Source organism: Akanthomyces muscarius, assembly GCF_028009165.1.
Source record: "Akanthomyces muscarius strain Ve6 chromosome Unknown contig_16, whole genome shotgun sequence".
NCBI classification, from domain to species: Eukaryota; Fungi; Ascomycota; class Sordariomycetes; order Hypocreales; family Cordycipitaceae; genus Akanthomyces; species Akanthomyces muscarius.
This window is the reverse complement of record NW_026611617.1, coordinates 352,327-371,527: the sequence shown is the minus strand read 5'-3', so window position 1 is coordinate 371,527 and position 19,201 is coordinate 352,327. Positions and strand designations below refer to the sequence as shown.

At 55.1% G+C, this 19,201-nt stretch overlaps 11 protein-coding genes across 11 annotated transcripts; 7 read left to right on the top strand and 4 right to left on the bottom strand.

Moving 5' to 3' along the window:
- Positions 1-508: 508 nt before the first annotated feature.
- LMH87_008141 (uncharacterized protein) lies at positions 509-1,694 on the top strand (the record flags this gene model as incomplete). The annotated part of the gene is made up of 5 exons (XM_056194955.1): positions 509-647; positions 702-718; positions 763-879; positions 931-1,309; positions 1,360-1,694. The coding sequence occupies 5 exons, from the start codon at positions 509-511 to the stop codon at positions 1,692-1,694; spliced, it is 987 nt and encodes a 328-aa protein (XP_056057232.1).
- Positions 1,695-2,211: 517 nt separating this feature from the next.
- On the top strand, positions 2,212-3,803 carry LMH87_008140 (uncharacterized protein; the record flags this gene model as incomplete). The annotated part of the gene is made up of 5 exons (XM_056194944.1): positions 2,212-2,484; positions 2,539-2,553; positions 2,602-3,003; positions 3,049-3,414; positions 3,462-3,803. 5 exons carry the CDS (start codon positions 2,212-2,214, stop codon positions 3,801-3,803), a joined length of 1,398 nt encoding a protein of 465 aa, XP_056057231.1.
- Positions 3,804-3,898: 95 nt separating this feature from the next.
- LMH87_008139 (uncharacterized protein) lies at positions 3,899-4,692 on the bottom strand (the record flags this gene model as incomplete). The annotated part of the gene is made up of 4 exons (XM_056194933.1): positions 3,899-4,214; positions 4,261-4,434; positions 4,481-4,543; positions 4,592-4,692. The coding sequence occupies 4 exons, from the start codon at positions 4,690-4,692 to the stop codon at positions 3,899-3,901; spliced, it is 654 nt and encodes a 217-aa protein (XP_056057230.1).
- A 338-nt stretch (positions 4,693-5,030) lies between these two features.
- LMH87_008138 (uncharacterized protein) lies at positions 5,031-5,351 on the top strand (the record flags this gene model as incomplete). The annotated part of the gene is made up of 1 exon (XM_056194922.1): positions 5,031-5,351. The coding sequence occupies one exon, from the start codon at positions 5,031-5,033 to the stop codon at positions 5,349-5,351; it is 321 nt and encodes a 106-aa protein (XP_056057229.1).
- A 521-nt stretch (positions 5,352-5,872) lies between these two features.
- LMH87_008137 (uncharacterized protein) lies at positions 5,873-6,774 on the bottom strand (the record flags this gene model as incomplete). Its single annotated transcript, XM_056194911.1, has 2 exons — positions 5,873-6,311; positions 6,380-6,774. 2 exons carry the CDS (start codon positions 6,772-6,774, stop codon positions 5,873-5,875), a joined length of 834 nt encoding a protein of 277 aa, XP_056057228.1.
- A 369-nt stretch (positions 6,775-7,143) lies between these two features.
- On the top strand, positions 7,144-9,042 carry LMH87_008136 (uncharacterized protein; the record flags this gene model as incomplete). Its single annotated transcript, XM_056194900.1, has 8 exons — positions 7,144-7,528; positions 7,575-7,676; positions 7,725-7,964; positions 8,011-8,157; positions 8,203-8,314; positions 8,365-8,494; positions 8,543-8,761; positions 8,827-9,042. 8 exons carry the CDS (start codon positions 7,144-7,146, stop codon positions 9,040-9,042), a joined length of 1,551 nt encoding a protein of 516 aa, XP_056057227.1.
- A 256-nt stretch (positions 9,043-9,298) lies between these two features.
- LMH87_008135 (uncharacterized protein) lies at positions 9,299-10,230 on the top strand (the record flags this gene model as incomplete). Its single annotated transcript, XM_056194888.1, has 3 exons — positions 9,299-9,536; positions 9,594-9,666; positions 9,723-10,230. The coding sequence occupies 3 exons, from the start codon at positions 9,299-9,301 to the stop codon at positions 10,228-10,230; spliced, it is 819 nt and encodes a 272-aa protein (XP_056057226.1).
- Positions 10,231-10,316: 86 nt separating this feature from the next.
- Positions 10,317-11,799, bottom strand: LMH87_008134 (uncharacterized protein; the record flags this gene model as incomplete). Its single annotated transcript, XM_056194877.1, has 6 exons — positions 10,317-10,400; positions 10,448-10,566; positions 10,624-11,454; positions 11,506-11,578; positions 11,631-11,699; positions 11,752-11,799. 6 exons carry the CDS (start codon positions 11,797-11,799, stop codon positions 10,317-10,319), a joined length of 1,224 nt encoding a protein of 407 aa, XP_056057225.1.
- Positions 11,800-12,070: 271 nt separating this feature from the next.
- On the top strand, positions 12,071-13,130 carry LMH87_008133 (uncharacterized protein; the record flags this gene model as incomplete). Its single annotated transcript, XM_056194866.1, has 2 exons — positions 12,071-12,725; positions 12,778-13,130. The coding sequence occupies 2 exons, from the start codon at positions 12,071-12,073 to the stop codon at positions 13,128-13,130; spliced, it is 1,008 nt and encodes a 335-aa protein (XP_056057224.1).
- Positions 13,131-13,196: 66 nt separating this feature from the next.
- LMH87_008132 (uncharacterized protein) lies at positions 13,197-14,309 on the bottom strand (the record flags this gene model as incomplete). Its single annotated transcript, XM_056194855.1, has 4 exons — positions 13,197-13,701; positions 13,755-13,948; positions 13,996-14,114; positions 14,171-14,309. The coding sequence occupies 4 exons, from the start codon at positions 14,307-14,309 to the stop codon at positions 13,197-13,199; spliced, it is 957 nt and encodes a 318-aa protein (XP_056057223.1).
- Positions 14,310-15,307: 998 nt separating this feature from the next.
- Positions 15,308-16,748, top strand: LMH87_008131 (uncharacterized protein; the record flags this gene model as incomplete). The annotated part of the gene is made up of 2 exons (XM_056194841.1): positions 15,308-15,473; positions 15,553-16,748. 2 exons carry the CDS (start codon positions 15,308-15,310, stop codon positions 16,746-16,748), a joined length of 1,362 nt encoding a protein of 453 aa, XP_056057222.1.
- Positions 16,749-19,201: the final 2,453 nt, after the last annotated feature.

The following is a 19,201-nucleotide window of genomic DNA, read 5'->3' as shown; positions in this document are numbered from 1 at the left end:
TAGACGATAGATAAGGAAAGTCCTCCGGCGAGGACGGAATGTACCTATCTTATATTGTACGAATCTGCCGAGGACGACGATACCGAACGCAAGATCTCAGAGCTGCGCGAACGATTGAGCCAAGTTCTAGTATCAGCAGATGTTTAAAAAAGAAGTTGAGCATAGTCCTCGAGTTGTTCATGCCACCCTGGTGGTATGCTTAGACTGAGCGATTCTGCTTTCTCGAGTCTCTATTAAATTTTTCGTATTTCGCTTGAAATTCTACCATGAGCCGCGGGTAATGGAAAATTGCTTGTTGTATGAATGAGTAGTCGGACCATTGCCGGTCTCTGAGATACGATCAAGTCATCGCGCTAGTGACATCACTGCGAGTAGCCGAATCACTCGAGTAACCGAGCTACAACATCTGCACCGCCAGACACAAAACGCATCAATTGACCCCAAGCGCTCATTGCGCAAGCTGAACATCAACGGCGTTTTTCATTCTCCTCCTCAATTACAGATTAACATGTTTGGCGGCGCGGCGAGACACGGCCGAGTGCGGGGAGCTCTGCGACAGCTGCCGAGCTCGAGACGGCGGTCGAGCCAGTACGAAAAGACGGTCGGAAACCTGCGCATCAACCAGGATAGCAGAGTAATTTTCCAGGGTAACTCGGGAATGAAAAGAAAAACCTATTGGGCGCAAGCTAATTAATTACTAGGATTCACTGGAAGAGCGGTACGTCGGTCGAAAACAGCCACGGGCAAACGCTAACTGCCCAGGCGACGGCAAATGCCAAAGACACGATAGCATACGGCACGCGAATCGTCGGCGGCGTGTCCCCCGGCAAAGGCGGGCAAAAACATCTCGACCTGCCCGTCTTCAACACGGTTCGCGAGGTAGGCAAACGCCCCCCGCTCTGCGCACAACCAGCGCTAACCGTCCTGTAGGCGGTGCAGGAAGTGAAGCCGCAGGTCAGCGCCGTCTTTGTGCCCGCGTCGGGCGCCGCGGCCGCCATTATCGAGTCGATCGAGGCCGAGGTGCCGCTCGTCGTCAGCGTCGCCGAGCACATTCCCGTGCACGACATGCTGCGCGTGCACGAGGTGCTGCAGACGCAGAGCCGCACGCGCCTGGTCGGGCCCAACTGCCCGGGCATCATCGCGCCCGAGCAGTGCCGCGTCGGCATCATGCCGTACAAGCAGTACCGCAAGGGCTGCGTGGGCATCGTCTCCAAGTCGGGCACGCTGAGCTACGAGGCCGTCGGCGCGACCAGCACGGCGGGTCTGGGCCAGAGCGTCGTCATGGGCATGGGTGGTGACTTGCTACCAGGTACGTCCGGAACAATCACGAGATGGAGAGATGGCTGCTGATGAACCAAGGCACCACGCTCGTCGACGGGCTGAAGCTGTTTTTCGAAGACGACGAGACAAAAGGCATCATTGTCATTGGCGAGATTGGCGGCGAGGCGGAGCTGCGCGCCGCAGAAGTCATCCAGGAGTATCGCGCGCGCACGGCGAACCCCAAGCCCATCATCGCCATGGTGGCAGGACAAACGGCACCCGAGGGTAGAGTCATGGGCCATGCTGGTGCTGTCCTCATGCCGCGCGACGTATCGGCCGCCGAAAAGGCTGATGCGCTGAGCAAGGCTGGCGCCATTGTGGTGCCGCATCCAGGCGTCATGGGCGATACCATGAAGGAGCTTCTTGGCATGTAGGCTAGAAGTGGCTACGGAGTATTCAGCGTCATTTCCAAATCCGATTACCAATATGATGATGTGTAATCTGATGATATAATACGATGGTATATACATATTATGAAGAGGTCGTCGTCAAGGCCAGGCGATTTACAGCCCAGACAACGATTACAAGACTGCCGGACTAGCTGAAACGAGAAGTTCCGCCTCCGCAGCTGATCAGCCCACCACTTTTAGCGTCTAACAACCTTAATTCCTGGCTTATAGCGGGTGTGAATTAGTATGGCAAGGCTAGCGCTTCGTTCAGTAGTGGAAAGACGGGCCATGTTTCCGGCAGTCTTGGCAGCAAATGTGGAAACGGATCAGTTATTGACTCATGCAGATCAATGCATCAAATGTTGAAATATTGGGAAGCTGAGGGGTGCAGTGTGTCAAGGAAGTCGAGGTTTAAATAGAAGCGGCCGCACTTCTGGCATGATGCTTGTTCAAGACCGACGACGTACAACAATCTCATTGAGTCAAAAGACAAGACATCATAATGGCAACTTCCACATGCACGGTTGAGCTGCAGCCGCTGCAGGTCCCTGCACCGACGAAGCAGACAAGCCCTGTCGACGACGGCGTGACCCGTCCGGAGTGCTATGCTGGCGACGGCCAGAGACTGGTGGATGAGTGCGCTTCGCCAGACGATGCTCCGCCAGGTGCCGTCTCGGCTCTGCAGCGATGGAACCACCCCCGCGAAAACATGTACCGGCTTGCGGCGTGTTTTTGGTGCTTCCTGGTGATGGGCGCCAATGATGCTGCCTATGGAGTAAGTTTGACCCAAAATCAAAATGCAGAGAAATATAGTTACTGACTTGTGAAGCCTCTTCTTCAATCTGTACGTCCTTCCCTCGTCCCCGACACCACCCGCACTAACAACCCGTAGCTCATCAGCTACTACGGCCTGACCTACACCGTCGTCTCGCTCGTCTTCCTCTCCCCCTTTGTCGGCTACGTCGCCTCAGCGCTGCTCAACAACTACCTGCACCTCAAGGCTGGCCAGCGCGGCGTCGCCATCCTGGGCGGCGTGAGCCACGTCCTCGCGTACATCATCATCGCGACGCACCCGCCCTTTGTCGGGCTCGTGTTCGCCTTTATGCTCGCGGGCTTTGGCAACGGCATCAACGACGCTGCGTGGAACGCATGGCTGGGCAATCTCGACAGGTCCAGCGAGCTGCTCGGCTTCCTGCACGCCTTTTACGGCGTCGGCGGCGTTATTGCCCCGTTCATCTCGACGGCCATGATCACCAAGGGCGGCCTGCCCTGGTACACATTCTACTATCTCATGGTATGCATATATACATTGTAGCACGAGACTCTGCTGACTGGTTAGATTGGTATCGCTGGGGTCGAATTGGTCTCCCTGACGGCAGCGTTCTGGAAGTCCACCGGGGCCGTCTACCGCGCCGCATACAGAGAGTCCCAGCAGTCGCAGACCAAGAAAGAGACTGGCCTCGGCGAAGCTCTGTTCAAAAAGCCAGCCGCGCGCGTCTCGTGGGTCTCTGCGCTCTTTCTGCTCTGCTATGTCGGCGTTGAAGTTGCCCTCGGAGGCTGGATCGTGACCTTCATGAGCAAAGTTCGCAAACAAGACGACTTTTCCAGCGGAATGTCGGCAGCTGGTTTCTGGCTTGGCATTACGTTTGGCCGCGCTATCCTGGGCTTTGTAAGTCCCAGGATCGGTGTCAAGCTGGCCATGTCGGTATGTGTACCATTTCTGCTACTACTTCAACATGCTGACAACCTCAGATATACATTTGCTGTGCTGCCGCTCTGGAGCTCGTCTTCTGGCTCGTGCCGCAGTTCATCGTCTCTGCAGTCGCGGTATCACTGCAGGGTTTCTTCCTTGGTCCCATGTTTCCAGGCGTTGTTCTAGTCGCCGGTAAGCTGCTTCCCAAGCACCAGCATGTCGTGGTGATTGGGTTTGCCGCAGCATTCGGTGGATGTGGCGCTGCGATTTTGCCGTTTGTGACAGGTCTGCTAGTGCAGGGCTCGGGTCCGACTGTGCTGCAACCGATTATTCTTGCACTGCTGGTGGCGATGCTGGTTATTTGGCTGCTCCTGCCGCGGATCGATAAGAAGCGCGATTGAGACTAGCTTGTACTTAAGTTGACAGAGAAATGGCATTGGGAGATTGACATCTAATGAAACGCTTATCATTCATCTATTTCAGTCATGCTTCATATCTACAAATCAGGCACAGGATCAACCTTCTTGACTACGCGAGCCGGAGTTCCAATGGCGACGGAAAAGTCGGGAATCGACTTGGTCACGACGCTGCCCGCACCAATCGTGCAACCTTTGCCAATGGTAACACCTGGCATGATAGTCGTGTTGCCCCCAATCCAGCAATCATCACCAATGACGACAGGCTTGGCGTACTCGACGCCGTCGCGGCGAGACTGCACCCCGGTCTCGTGGGTAGCTGAAAAGATGGACACAAAGGGCCCAAACTGGACGCGATTGCCAATCTCTACAATGGCGCAGTCGAGGATAACGAGGCTACACCGTCAGTGACGATCGTATTAGAGTGCACAATTCTGCTCACTTGAAGTTGGAGTAGAAATTGTCGCCAATCACAATGTTGCAGCCGTAGTCGATGTTGAGAGGAGGCTCAATATATGCGCCCTTGCCAACTTTGCCAAAGATTTCGCCGAGCGCCGCTGCGCGAGACTTCTCGAGCGACTCCAACGTGGCATCGTCAGGAAATGTGGTATTGTATCTAGACGCGTCAGCACACATCTCCGCCTGATAATTGGCGGGCGTACTTGTGCATCAAGCGCCTCGCACGGAAGCGGCCTTGGATCAGCTCAGGAACTTGGGCGTCATATCTACGACACCATTAGTTTGCTTCGTGTCTGGTTGTGTGACGCACTGACAGGACACCGGAAATCATCTTTTCATAGTCGTCGCACCAGGGAATGTGCTCAAGCTTCTTAGCCAGCTCAATGGCGGCAGGGTCCTTGTCCGTAGCAGCCATGATAATATCCGCTGTCGATAAGTCTCTAGTTGACCTGAAATCTGCTACAGATGAATGGAAAGTGGCTTGTTTAAATACGGCACCGTGAGGGTCTGCGATGGAGATCCGAAGTCGAACCGTCGGACCGACGAAACGGGTTGGCTACCAGTAGCTTGGCGGGCGTTGGAGTTTGTGGGGGTGATTCTAGATCCAGGTCTGTCTGGAGCTGAGCCGGCAAGGTTGGGTTTCACAACTGTAGTGGCAGAGGCGAGTGGACAAGCAAGCAGGGATACATAAAGGGGGGCTGAGTCGGGACAGAATGTGAAGCGGAATGGTAGTCCGAGCAAGAGCGACCCAGAATGAGGCTGCATGCAATCATATTTACAGTGTTGGCCGCCGCGGTCGCCGCCAACTACTACAACGGCGCCTTTTGCGAGAGCAGCCTCGACTGTCTCAAGATCTGCCAGCAAGGCGACTTCAAAGTCGTGCAAGACTCGGACGGCCGGCCCCAGCTCGCGTGCGCCGCGGGCATAATCGAGTACAGCCGCAAGACGTGCCTGTCGCGCCACGGCAGCGGCGACGAGAGCGTCAGGCTGCTCACCGCCCGCCTGCGCGCAGGCTCGCGGCCGCCTCTGCATAAATTACTGCGTGGTGCCGACGCGGGACCCCGGCCGCTTTGAGGACCAGTGCCAGGGCCTGCAGGGCATGCCGTCGACCATTATGGGCGGATTGACAGAGGATCAGGCCAAGGCGCAGGAAAGCTGCTCGTCGCCGATGGAGACGGGATGAATGCTCTTATCAGAACCAGATCCTCCTGGGCTGCTTGCCAGATTAATTTAAGTTGCATTGAGAATCTGGGGTGCGGGGGAGCTGGCGAGTAGCCGAGGCCGGTCTTTTGATATAGCCGCTGTACGAGGTACTGGAATGAATGCTACAGGGAGCATTGGCAGTGTCCACAGAGCATTTAGTGGATGTATGTAAGTGCGACAAGAGTGCTATAATAAGCCAGAAATACCGGTTCATCCGCTGTGTTGTGCTCTACTAGTTGATGCTTCTGTGATGTACTCTGCGTTGGGCATTGTACCATCGCTAACACTGTGAATCGGCCATTTCGAAATAAACAATGTATTGTAAAATTGCATGCTGGACTAATTTGCCAGCGTCTGCCGATGCGTTATGTCTTACAGCCTTGCATCTCAGCTTACATCTTGGACGGCACCCACTTTGGCTTCTCCTTATTTACAAAGGCCATCAAACCCAGCTTGATATTCTCGCCATTAACCAGCTGTCGCATGTATCTCTCGTCCATAAGCTGCGCTGCTCTCTCGACGCTGGCCGTCTCCCAAGCCTCCCGCAGTCCCGCGCGGCTCATGATGATGGCGTCCGGCGACATGTCCGCAATCTGCTCGGCTAGGGCCACGGCCTCGGGCACCACGCTGTCCTGCGATGCGGCGATGCGGGCGAATCCGTGGTGCTTGGCCTCCTCGGCCGTGAGCGTGCGGGCTGCGAGCACAATCTCGGACGCCAGCTGCATGCCAAAGATGCGCACGACGCGGGGGATGCCGCCAGCGCCGGCCCAAACGCCTCTCTTGACCTCGGGCAGACCAAACGTCGCCGTGGGCGATGCAACAACCATGTCACTATTTTCCAATTTTAGACAGTCTTCGTTTACACGCTCATAAGTGGTGCGTGCGCCCCGTTGACCTACCAGTTCAGTGCCAGCTCGAAACCGCCGCCCAGAGCCAGTCCGTTGACGGCGGCAATCACCGGCTTCTTGCCAACGCGTCTGCTAATACCGCCAAAGCCCGTGGGCGGGAACGCAGCCACGTTGGACTGCTCTCCAGAGAGCTGCTTTTCCATCAGCATCTTGAGGTCCTGGCCCGCGCAGAATGCCTTCTTGCCCTTGCCCGTCATGACAGCCACGCGCAGTGACGGCTCTTCATCGAACCATTGGAATAGCCTGTCGCCTTCAAAGTGGCCGTCAGTGTGGATGGCGTTCATGGACTTTTCCCGATTAATGGTCACCAGGAGCACAAACGGTGCTGGGAAGCTGATCTCGTATATGGTGAGCTCCGGAGGCTCCGTCTCCAGCTTGTCCGCCATGGTGTTGTACAGGAAGGTGTTGATTTATGAAATTGATAATTGACAATGGCTGGAAGAGGATGCCAGATCTACAGCACAAAGGATGCCGCTGCTGGATAGATGCTGGGGAAGGACAGGCATCGTTAGCGCCTCGTGCTATGGAACCTCGGGCCAAAGCAGCTCTCCACACTACATAGCCGATGAGTTGCGTAGCTTGTCGACTGCGCATCTTTATATCCTGCTCTCAATATCGTTCTGCTCAAAACGCCAAAAAGGACAGTCTGCTGATTACGAATCGAAGAGCTTTGAATTGGCGAACTGGGCTTGAAAATACTCGTCCTCTAGCAAACACCGCCGTCTTCAGTACAAGCTAGTGGCGCACCAACAACCATGTCGCCGAGTCGATCTATCCCCATCATTGTTGGCGTCGGCGACGTCAGAAACAAGTCCAACAAGCCGGAAGATGCTATTGAACCGTCAAAAATGATGATTGGCGCCATTCACAATGCCGTCAAAGACACAGGCCTTGATGCTTCTGCACAGAAACAGCTCCTCGGCGACACAGACGGCCTCCGCATCATCCCCACGTGGACCTGGGCGTACAATGACTTGCTAGCCACTGTAGCAGATGGCTTAGGAATCAAACCGACAACAAAAGAGATGCCGACTCACGGTGGCAATCAGCCTGCCTTGCAATGCGACGAAGCAGCGAGAGCCATCTCCACCGGGCAGAGCAAGGTAGCCATCTTGACCGGTGGCGAGGCCATGGCTTCACGTATGTAGCTCATCAACCATTACCTGACCGATCCTAACAAATTCAGTCGCTGGCTGCCAAAAAGCCGGCCAAATGCCACCCCCTGGCTGGGTCGAGCCTGACCCTGACGGCAAATCGGTGACAATGGACATGTCCATCTTGGGAGATGGTAATGTCGCCTACGCCTGATGAAGACGAGCAGTTACTGACTAAATAGGCGCTGGCACACGACACTCCATGGGCCTACCGATCCATGTCTACCCTCTCTATGAGAATGGGCGCCGCGCACATCTGCATCAGACTGCGCAGCAGAACAACCAGGAATCGGCAACAATGTACGCCTCATTCGATGAGATTGGCACCAAGAACCAATACTCCTGGAACTACGGCGAGAAGCCTAAACCAGCCGAATTTATCGGATCCATCTCTAAACGGAACCGCATCATCTGCGATCCTTGTACGTCGCTTCGCCGCGAGAAGCTCGTCACAGGCTAACAAAACAGACCCTCTGCTGATGAACGCCTTTAACGGCGTCAACCTATCTGCGGCCTGCATTCTGACATCGACGGAGCACGCCGAGAAACTAGGTATTCCCAAAGATAAGTGGGTGTATATCCTCGGCGGAGCCGGCACCCACGAGAAAGATGATTGTGAGTTGTAAAATTACATTTTTGGGAGTAATACTGACAAATTAGTCTGGGAACGACCTGGGTTTGCCAGCAGTCCGGCCATTACAAACTCTCTCGACTCTGCGCTGCAAGTATCTGGCCTGAGCAAAGACCAGATCGACGTATTTGACTTTTACTCGTAAGTCAACGCACGGCAGTCACAAGGCACCACACTGAACCAATTTTTAGCTGCTTTCCCATTGTCCCCAAGCTTGCGTGCGACCACTTTGGGCTCTCACCGACCAAGCCAGAAAAGCCAATCTCGCTGCTCGGCGGACTAACATCCTTTGGCGGCGCCGGAAACAATTACTCCATGCATGCAAGTACACACCCTCTGCGGAGCAATAAACCCATCTAACAGCCTTAGGCGCTCACGGCCATGACGCGAGAGCTGCGCAGCCGCAAATACAACAATGGCCTGATCCTGGCCAACGGCGGCATGCTCACGCACCAGTACGTGGTCTGTCTGTCAGCGCAGCCTCGCAAGGACGGAAAAGAGTACCCTTCCAAGAATCCGCTGCCGCTCGTCGTGCAAGACCCGGCGCCACCATTCGTCGAGGACGCCAACGGCCCCGCCACCATTGAAGTAAGTGCCGCCCCGATCAACCCTCGGTAACACCCGTCCCCCGGCCGGTACTGACAGCAACGCAGACTTATACGATTGAATATGACCGCTCTGGAGAGCCGAGTCTCGGTCTCATCGTCGGTAAGCTCAAGACCGGCGAGCGCTTCCTGGCAAACCACGGCGACGACGCCACGCTAGCGAGACTGGCCCAGCGCTCCGTAGAGCATATTGGCGAGGCTGGCGTTGTGCGCAAGGACGATGAGAAGAACCTCTTTTACTTTGACACCAAGCCAAACCTGTAGATAAAGCAAACTGCTTACTAGAAAACAAATACAAAGTATCAAAACACAATAAAGTATTTGAGAAATGCACGTGACTGTATCAAAAGCGACCGTCCGGTCTTGCTCCTGTCTAGCTCGTCCGTTATCTCCGGCCACGGGTGTTGGAATTTATTAGCGTGTACGTATACATCAACATCCCCTCATCTCTGCGACGCAAAACTTACACATTCAACTACCCTTTCTTCTTCTTATTCATTTAGTTTAACTCTGCTTGAAAATGGCCTGCGCAGACTGTTTCCGCGGCAGCATCCACGAGGGTCAACCCAGGGGCGAAGTCGGCAATGTCCACGGCCTGCCCACGTACATTTCGCGCCCGCCCAAGGGCACCCCGTCGCGCGGTGTTGTCGTCATCATCCCGGATGCCTTTGGCTGGGAGTTTGGTAACAACCGCCTGCTGGCGGACACGTATGTCGAAAAGGGCGGTTTCACCGTCTACCTCCCCGATTTTATGAATGGTACGCCGGCATCTGCGCCGCCCCTGCCTATTGCCACGCGAAGCTGACCCTTGATAGGCCATGCCGCTCCTTTGAGAATGTTTGACCACGGCCGCGGCTTTACCAACTCACCCAGCTACCTTACCAAAATGTCAGTTGAAGCCATTAACCAAACTCTCTCTCATCATGCTCACGTCTTTTCGGCAGCTACCACCTCTTCTGGGCTGTGCTTGACATTGTGCCATTCTTCTACCACTGCTACCCGGGCAAGACGTTTCCCGTCGTCAAGGGCTTCTTCGAGCAGCTGCGCAAGGACGAGGGCGCCACGCAGTCCGTCGGCGCCGCGGGCTTCTGCTGGGGCGGCAAGTTCGTCGCCCTCCTGAGTCACGGCCACGAGATTGCCGGCAAGCCGCTCATCGACGCCGGCTTCACGGCGCACCCCAGCATGCTGAGCATCCCCGGCGACATTGAGAAGATCCAACGCCCCGTCTCCTTTGCGCTGGCCGCCAAGGACGACCAGATCCCGCCGGCCAAGGCGGAGAAGCTCAAGGCGATAGTGGAGGCGCTGCCGAGCCCGGCGACTGGAGAGGCCTTTGTGATCGAGAAGACGGGCCACGGATTCGCCGTCCGCGCCGACGTGGCCCAGGATGATGTGGCCGCGCAGGCGGCCAGAGCCGAGGACCAATGCATGGACTGGTTCAACAAGCACTTTTGATCAATTAAATGAGGAAAGTGGGTAGATTTTAAATTCTGTAAAATATGCCATGGTGTATTCTAACGCATGATAATCGATACAAATGCTTATGCGTTGGCGAGCTCAACCGCCTTCTGCGCTGCCTTTCCAAAATCGGATTCCACGAATAGCCCTAGATCTGCATCCGCCAGCTTTCACAGTCAGCAGCGCTCGCAATAATTGTCATGGCGGCACTTACAAGCTTCAATCCCGCTTCCGAGTTTGTGCCCTGAAGACGGACCACCATCGGGACGTGGATGTTCATCTCGCTGGCAGCGCCAATAATGGACTCGGCAATCATGTCGCATCTCGTAATACCTGCAACGGTCAGTCCATTGATACATCATTACCTTGCCGAGAAAAAAAAATACATACCACCGTAAATGTTGACAAGGATGGCCCTGACGCGCTCATCTCTCAGAATGATGCTAAACGCCTGCATCATTGTCTGCGTCGTCGCCTGGCCGCCGGCATCCAGGAAATTCGCACTCTTGCCGCCTGCCAGCCCAATGGCGTCATTAGTCGCCATGGCCAGCCCGGCGCCGTTGACCACGTTTCCAATGTTGCCGTCCATGCGCACGTACACGAGGCCGTGCTTCTCCGCCTCGACCTCGTCGCGCACCTCTTGCTCCTTGTCGCGCAGGGCAAAAAGCTCCGTCTGTCGCTTGTGCGCATCGTCGTCGAACACGAAACTCGAGTCTAGACAGACAAAGGCATTGTCGGAGCGGGCCAGAGAGCGAACTTCGAGCAACATGCCTTCCTTGTCGAGAAAGATTTTGTGCAGGGCCGTCAGCGTCTTGCCGAGGCTGCTGGTTTCGGCGATACTGGATATGCCAAGGTCAGAGGCGATGCGTTGGGTGAGGGATTCGGGAATGCCTTCGGTCAGAGTAAAGTTGTACGAGTGGATGCTGGCGGGATGCTGCTTGGCAATAGTGCGGATGTCCTGGCCGCCGTGCTTGGAGATGACAATGGTAGGCCGATAGGTTTCGCGGTCAATGGTCATGGCCAGGTACCAGACTTCATCGTGAGATGCCGGCTGTGATATGTACAGCTCTCTGGCGGCAATACCGCTGTCGGATGCGCGCAAAAGATCAGTAGCGAGTTTGGCTGCTTGCTCGGGGCTGCGAGCCACTAGACCAGCGGCTTCTTGCTCCGCCAAGGACACATTTCGTTTGAGAAGCTGCGCACTTAGAAGACTGTTGTTCCCTAGATGAATTTGTCAACGACTTCTTCAAGACTCGGGCTCGGCCAACTTACCGAGCTCTTCCACCGCTGCCCGGGCTTCCTCGGCGCTGCGCGCAACGAGACCGCGGGGGACGACAGCACCGGCCTGGTATCTTGTCAGTTGCAACACGGAACATGCGGGGACTCAAGTAACGCACCTGTTTTAACAATTCTTGTGATTGATGTTGGTGAAGCGTGAGCCTCCGCACATGCTGTCTAGCCACAAGCTACTCATTGTCAGCCTACACACTGAGACCTGGCGCGCGGCCTGTAGTATACCTGAGAGCTCGTCTTCCAAAGCCGCAGGGCTGATCTTTGCGAAGCCATTGGATCAACTGACCAGAAAGCTATACGGATAAACGAGTTTATGCCTCTGCGTCAAAGTCGGTGAATCTAGGATTGACGTGCGCGGTGTATTCAATTGCCGGCCACTAGCCGGCTTTATGGTGTTGGCTTCTCGCGGGGAATGTCGTCATGGTAGCGCTCGCTTAGTGCCCGGTTATATGGTATCTTGACCTGCACCTTAGACATGACTGGCTTCTAACCAATTACTGCCGTGCTCAATTGTGTCGACCATTCACTATTTATCAGACAGAAAATGAGCAGGCCAAGTTGTCGGGCGAGTGCACAATGGGCGCGGAAATTCAGTACCTCGGCTCGTCGCCAACAGGGCACAGCACAAGACGCCGCAGCGCGTCTCCTTGACAGCTTCGCCAACAAGACCGTCAGCCGCCGGCAGCTCATCGACGGCAACCAGCTTCAGAAGCTGTCGCTGACTCTGGGCCGGACATCCATTGGCGCTCACAATGTGGCAGAGCGCGCGCCGCCCGTCGGCACCCCGGTGCCCCCTGGACACCACCTAGTGTACTTTACGCCAGATGGCGTAGAGGCAGACTTGGGCCCCGACGGCTCCGACAGGACCTACAACGCCGCGGCGCCGTTTTCGAGACGCATGTGGGCAGGCGGCAGGATGCAGTGGCCGTCCGACGGCGCATCCATCCGTGTGGGCGACGAGGTGGAGGAGCGCACGACGCTGCTGAGCGCAACGGCCAAGAAGAGCCGCTCGGCGGGCGAAATGGTCCTGGTCGAGGTGGTCAAGGAGCTCGAGGGCCCTCGCGGCGTTGCTATCGTGGACAAGCGATCCTGGGTCTTTCGTCCAGAAGTCGATCCGAGCAATGCGGCAGCGCCTGAGCCACCGAGACGGACCAAGCAGGGGCCAACTTTAATCGAGGATGTAGCTAGTCAATCTGGATGTGAGTGTGCCGAATATCGACAAGAAGCACTGATGTATTCTGACAGACGCAGTTGCTGCAAGGAGTTTCTGCTGGTCGCCTGTAGGCCTCTTTCGCTTCTCGGCACTGACGTTCAATGGCCACAAGATTCACTACAACGAGGGCTGGACAACCGCTGTCGAGGGCCACCCAGGAGTGGTTGTGCATGGCCCGTTGAATCTCATTAGCATACTCGATTACTGGAGAGATGTGCATGGAAATGACCAGGCGCCAAAGGAGGTTGTATACCGCGCCATGTCGCCACTATACGCTGGTGACCAATATCAGGTGCTTACTGCCAGCTTAGAGGAGGGACGCGATGGTAAAAAGTGTCACATCTTGGCCGAGAAGGACGGTGTTGTGTGCATGAAGGCCGAAGTGCTGTAAATAGCGGGCATAAATCATGAGCTGACATTCATCATTTCTCTATTTATTTACATTTACTCATATAATTTAGCCGGCTTTGGTAAGAGGCTTGAGGCGCTTCATGATGCTGCTCGTATATTCGCTCGACGGCGCATCATAGTCAACGGTGTAAATGGAGACCGAAATGCCACCGTTCTCAACCACGTATGTCTCGCCAGGAAGCGAGCAATCGCCGTGCGTGCACGCGTTTACGCCAGCAGCGTAGGGCTTGATGTTGGCCCAGGTAAATATGCCCTTCTTGGGGTCCCACACCGCTTCGTTGACGTGCGCGTTGCCCGTCATGCGGGTGCGCACAATCTCGGGCTCGGTGCCGTTGGCCTTGAGCTCGGGAATGTTGACGTTGAGGCCGTATCCGAGAGGCAGCAGAGGGCCGCCCTTGGGGCTGCTCTTGATGACCTGGTCGACAACCTTGACGGCCATCTTGGCGACGAGTGTGGCCGGGTCGCTGCCGTTTTTGACGTCAAAGTAGGGCACCTCTGGGTTGCTACCAGAGAGCGCGATAGCAGGGACGCTGCGGTGAGTGGCGGCGTAGCTGGCGATTGTTAGTAGTTGACTCTTTATTGAACGACCGGGAAGAAGACGTACGCAGCACCACCAGTGCCAGAGAGAGTCCAGACAAAAGGTCCAAGGTTGGTGCCAAAGTTGGGGCCTGTCAGGACGAGATCGGGAACCTTGAAATCGGCGAAGCGAGGTAGCACGTAGTCGAGAGCGACGAAGGTGCAAGACGCAGGAGTGCCGTTGTAGTACCAAATGTGGCTGTCGTGGGGATCACTGCCAATCTGCGATTGTAAGCTTCGCACGAGATGCCTGCAAGATATCTACTTACGGAGGGTGCGCCTTTGGGAATTAAATCGTACTGCGATGCAGCAGTCAAGTTGCCCTCGCCGCTGAAGTCGCTTTTACCGCCCATGCCGCTTTGCTTAGTGGCCGGCGCAACAATCCAAGCTATACAAATTAGAATCTAGCCATGAAAGGCACTAGCAAGTCCGTAGAGAACACACCATTGTGACCAGCCGCGTTTAGAAGGCGGTATACTTCTCGCAGGTTACCCGAAGCAAAACCATCATCATTGTTCAGCAGGATATTGAGGGCTTGGGCAGAGCCTGCGAGGGCCAGCGACAAAAGACTGGAGACGAGCATGTTGGGGACCTTGAACTACTCGACACAACGGAATGAGAAGAAACAAGAGGACGGGGGCCAATTGAGCTGACAGACGGACAGCAGGGCTACTTATACATGAAAAACTCTTGGCAAGCAACGAGGACCTTGGCCGATTAAGAAAAACCCACCAACAAGGCCTTGGGGAAGAGCAAAAGGTCCCGCGATAACCAACTGATGGCCGCTCTCTCGCCCAACCAGGCAAGGCGCACAGGTGCACAGGTGCTAAAATGAACAGGGCTGGATAGCGCAGACGGCGGAGGTGACCGAGGCTGCTGAGAGGCGTTCTGCACCAGTCCCAAAATGACAATTGGTCGCGTGGGGTTGCTGCCGGGCGATGGCTGGGAACAAGGCTCGGGAGGGGTCAGTGTCAGGAAACTTATCAGTCCTGGCGATATGCCCTTGGTAATCCCGACTTGACAAAAAGCGGCTGAAAGCACCACTGCAACTATGGGCGGGGGTCGATGGAGAAGTTGACGATGCGGCCGTCTCCGCAGGGACTTTTGTATTTGACTTGATCCTGTTTCTCTGATATAGCATATCAATGGGAGCAGTGGAGAGCACATTATTCTCCATGTCCAAGGTGGATGAAAAGCGCAACTTCCTGCTTTCTGCAGCTGGCTCAAGTGTCTCATCCCGGTACAACTTGGTTTCGTGCGACCATAAGTAGGCATGCCGTGCAAGACGAGCCTACACAAGAAGGTTAGAGCTCTGCAAACATTGAATTCTACAATCAAGAGTCTCCATTCCCAGAACGTCGATCACTAGCGATGTCGGATCCACGACGGCTTCCTACTGGCCCGAGTCTCCACTGCCACCGTCATGGCTGACCCGAAGAGGCATCTCGCGGAGCCTTGTTGACTCATTTCAATTTTCTCTCTCTGCATAATATGTAGAAGAGAAGCTCGCCTAGATCATCTGAAAACCTCCATCTCTCATCTACCAAAATCGTTGAATTGGATTGATTGCGTTGCACCACCATGTCGCGAACCGACTCTCGCGAGAACGAGCATCGCCGCTCGGTCGAGACGCTGCAAATGCTAGATGAAAATGCCACGAGCGGAACGAGTCTGCCGCCGACGGACCATGGCCGCGATGCGTACCTCGCGCTCCTCTGCTGCACGGTCGCCCAGGCGCCAATCTGGGGCAAGCCAACCCCTCGCTGAACCTTTTTTTTTCTTCTGCTCGCGTGAAGCGCTCCCGTTGTATTCCTAACCAAGCACAGGCTATTCCGTGGCGTTTGGCATCTTCCAAGAGTACTACACCAGCGACAAGAGCCACATCAAAGCGCCGCCCGGCGCATTCGCCACCATCGGCGCCCTGCAGATGGGCGTCATGTACCTCATGATGCCGATTGCCTTCATGACGCTGAGCTGGTTCCCGCGGCTCCGTCCCTGGTGCGGCCCGCTGGGGCTGGCCATTACCGTCGCGAGCATCTGCGCGTCGGCGTACGTGACCACCGTCGGCGGCCTCATCGCCACGCAGGGCGCGCTGTACTCGATCGGCTGCGGGCTGCTCTTCAGCCCCATCTCCAAGTACATGGACGAGTGGTTCTCGGCCAGAAAGGGCCTCGCGTACGGCATCATGTGGGCGGGCAAGTCGGTCGTCGGCATGGTGATGCCGTTTGTCTTTAGCGGCCTGCTCGGCCGCTTCGGCCTCCGCGCCACGCTGCTGTCGTGGGCGGTCGCGTCGGCCGTCATGACGCTGCCAACGCTCTTCTTCCTCCGGCCGCGCGTGCCGCTGCACCTGCAGGCGCAGAACCGCCGCGTGTCGCTCGCGTTCCTCGGCCAGACGTCCTTCTGGATGATGCAGGTCGGCATCATTATCCAGGCGCTCGGCTACGTCATGCCCAGCACGTACATGGCCAGCTACGCGACCGACGTCGGCTACTCGTCCATCACCAAGCCGGTTCTCATTTCCATGTTCTCGCTGTCCAGCACGTTCGGTGCGCTTTTTCTTGGCATGATGAGCGACCGCCTGAATGCGACCAAGGTGATTCTCATCTCTGCCATTGGAAGCGCGGCGCCCGTCTTTCTGCTCTGGGGCCTCAGCCGGCACCTCGCCAACGTCATCATGTTTGCGCTCGTGTATGGGTTCTTCGCCGGCGGCTTCAGCTCGACGTGGACGAGCATGACGCGCGAGATTCAGCGTGACGATGTGGGAGCCGACCCGTCGCTGCTATTTGGGCTGCTCATGGGCGGACGTGGTGTCGGTTTTGTTGCTGGCGGGCCGCTGAGTGGTGCTCTCATTGCTGTGCCGGGACTTTTGACGGATGAGGCTCTTGGATATGCCACAAAGTATGGTCCGATGATTTTATGCACTGGGTTTACGGCGATATTGTCGGCCTGGGCGCCGTTCTGGAAGATATCCAAGACGCTCAAGTCGAGCGTGAGCAGCCCTTCTAGAGTAAGAACAACTTGAAGAAGGCTGCCGTGGCAGATGTTAAAATGTGAATCAACCGACGAGAGTCGCTTGAGGAATTTGCAATGGTGAAATTTGACAAGATGAGCAGTGCCCAGAAAATCGGAGTCATTGACCGAGATATCTTGTTGGGCTAGAATAATTCGCGCGAAATCAATTTAATTCGAAGTACTAGCAGTCCGATTTGTTCATGCAGTTGACTTTGGCGCTTTGTCTCTAGTGAGCGCCGGATGGTAGCCTGTCACGATCGCACTTACACGCACCCTGGGTGTAAAGGCTTTGCAGTAAACTATCTTCGCCCTTGACAGGCGAAACCCCTTGACACCAACTGAATCATTTTCCAAGAGTTGACCACTAGCAGGATTAAATATTCACTGTCTAGTGCGCTGCCGGATCTTCGTGATTTTCCGTTTTGATCTGAGTAGCACTCTCCGCGATGGCTTCGGAGTCCAGGCCCAAATGTGTAAGCTGACAGGCACAGCGCAGGCGGCGGCAAGGCGTTGATGCCGTAGATTTTCCTGTAGGTACTCCGAGGTTTCAAAGTAGTAAAATAAAGCCGAATGGCCCATATTGACATCCGTTTATCATATTCCCATGACCTCGTCGATCAGCGCCAAGTAAAACAAGAACTGAAGGCGGAAAATGATACCGTACGTGGCGTCCAGGCCGCCGTGATGCAGCTAGCGATGCACCTCCGCCCGTCTGACAGGATGGTCAGCGTTCGCGCTGCATAACAGGGGCTGTCGCTTTTAATTCCCCGCGACTCAGCTCCCGCGGTTCAAGGCTGCTGGCCTAATAAAGAGGCAGCACCGCAGGGTTAGCAACTAGGAAAGTGGTGTCTGCTCCAACCAAACTCTAGATGCGTTCTGTTCCCTTCTGTTCGCAACGCAGTTCGACCAATATTGGGACTCAATAGGCAGCAAACATCGAAAACGCGACCGTAGGTATGCGAGCTATTGTCGTTGCAGCGGTTTTGGGCACCTTCTTTGGCTACGCGGCACGAGGACAAGTGCAAAACGTGGAGGAAGGTTGCCCGGCGGCTCAGCTTTACATGCCACCGAACAGCAGAGTCGCGGACAAACCAACCACATTCAAACCTACTTTCGAAGTGACAACGCTGGTACGCGGCTACCCACCACCCACCCACCAGACAACAGCGGCCGCGCGCACGGACAGAGACGCAAAAGACCAGAACGCAAAGAAATCAAACGAAACAGTCAATTACAGCCTTCTGAGGGCTGCGGTGCGACCATTCCTCACCACATTCAACGCCAATGCCTTGAGACAGTGTTCAATGGCATTTGAGGGTAGCGATGATGTGAGGCTGTCGGCACCGGATGAGCTAGAAGATCTTCAGATACAAATTCTGAAGCGCACGCCTCTTGAAAAACAGAGTCTCAAGCCTCATCGTTTGTCCATGGCACTGACATTGTCTGTCATGATGGCGGCATACGGCTGGAAGATGGGCTCCTACAGCGGCCTGAAATGCTGTGTGCTATTATTGTTTCTCGTCTCTTTTCACTTGCGAAGCATGCATGATACCCTAGTATAACAAATAAAAGACTCTTGTCCCCCCAAATTTGTTGGTTACACAAAGTAATCTCACGGCCTCCTGTTCCGCGCTTCTTGCGAGGGTCAGCTATTACTTCATGTGACACAAGTTGGCACCTTCCTCGGAGCAGGCCGAGAGATACTTGCGGGCGTTTCTGGTAAGAAGAGAACATCTGAAATTGATTTGGACTTGTCATTTGCTCACGATTACCTCTGAACTGCGGACTTCATGGTTGGGGGAGGTGTGGCGTCGCGAGGAGATGAAACTGGTTCAGTGCAATTTCAAAGAGCCGAAACATGCAAGCTACAAAAAGCTCGAAACAATTGAGGCTACTTTAATGAAAAGCTAGGAAATGCGCGACTTGACATTGTATACTCTGCCGTTGCACATCCATTCCTCGCTAATGGCGACGCTACTCGCTAGTATCAAAGTTTAGTCGTCGCCACGCAGGACGGTCGCATAATCAAGATGTAGCAGCCTGTATTTCGTTGGTGAAGTTCAAACATCTTCCAATCACTGTGCAGCGACAAATGACATGTTTCGGAGTCGACTTTCTACGAAACGCCACAAAACATCATCCTTGTGCTGTTAAGATGTTTGCAGCCGACATCTGACAAATTATCTGCCCGGGGCAACAAAGGAAAAAGCCGCGGGTAACAACCAGTCATCGTGAATTAAACATATGAAATCACAAGAATGATGAGAACAGGCATAAGCAAGAACAGAGAAGCTACTGTAAAAAGAAGTGACTCAAGAACCAATGATACTCTTTACTTCGATGGCGTCCTTTTTGGCCACTTAACGTCAGAGCGCCACCATAGCCCTCCGGGGCTGAGTATTCGTGAGACTGATTCGGGAAACTTTGCAAGAATTCCAAGTTCTGAGACGGTTTCCGCCAGTA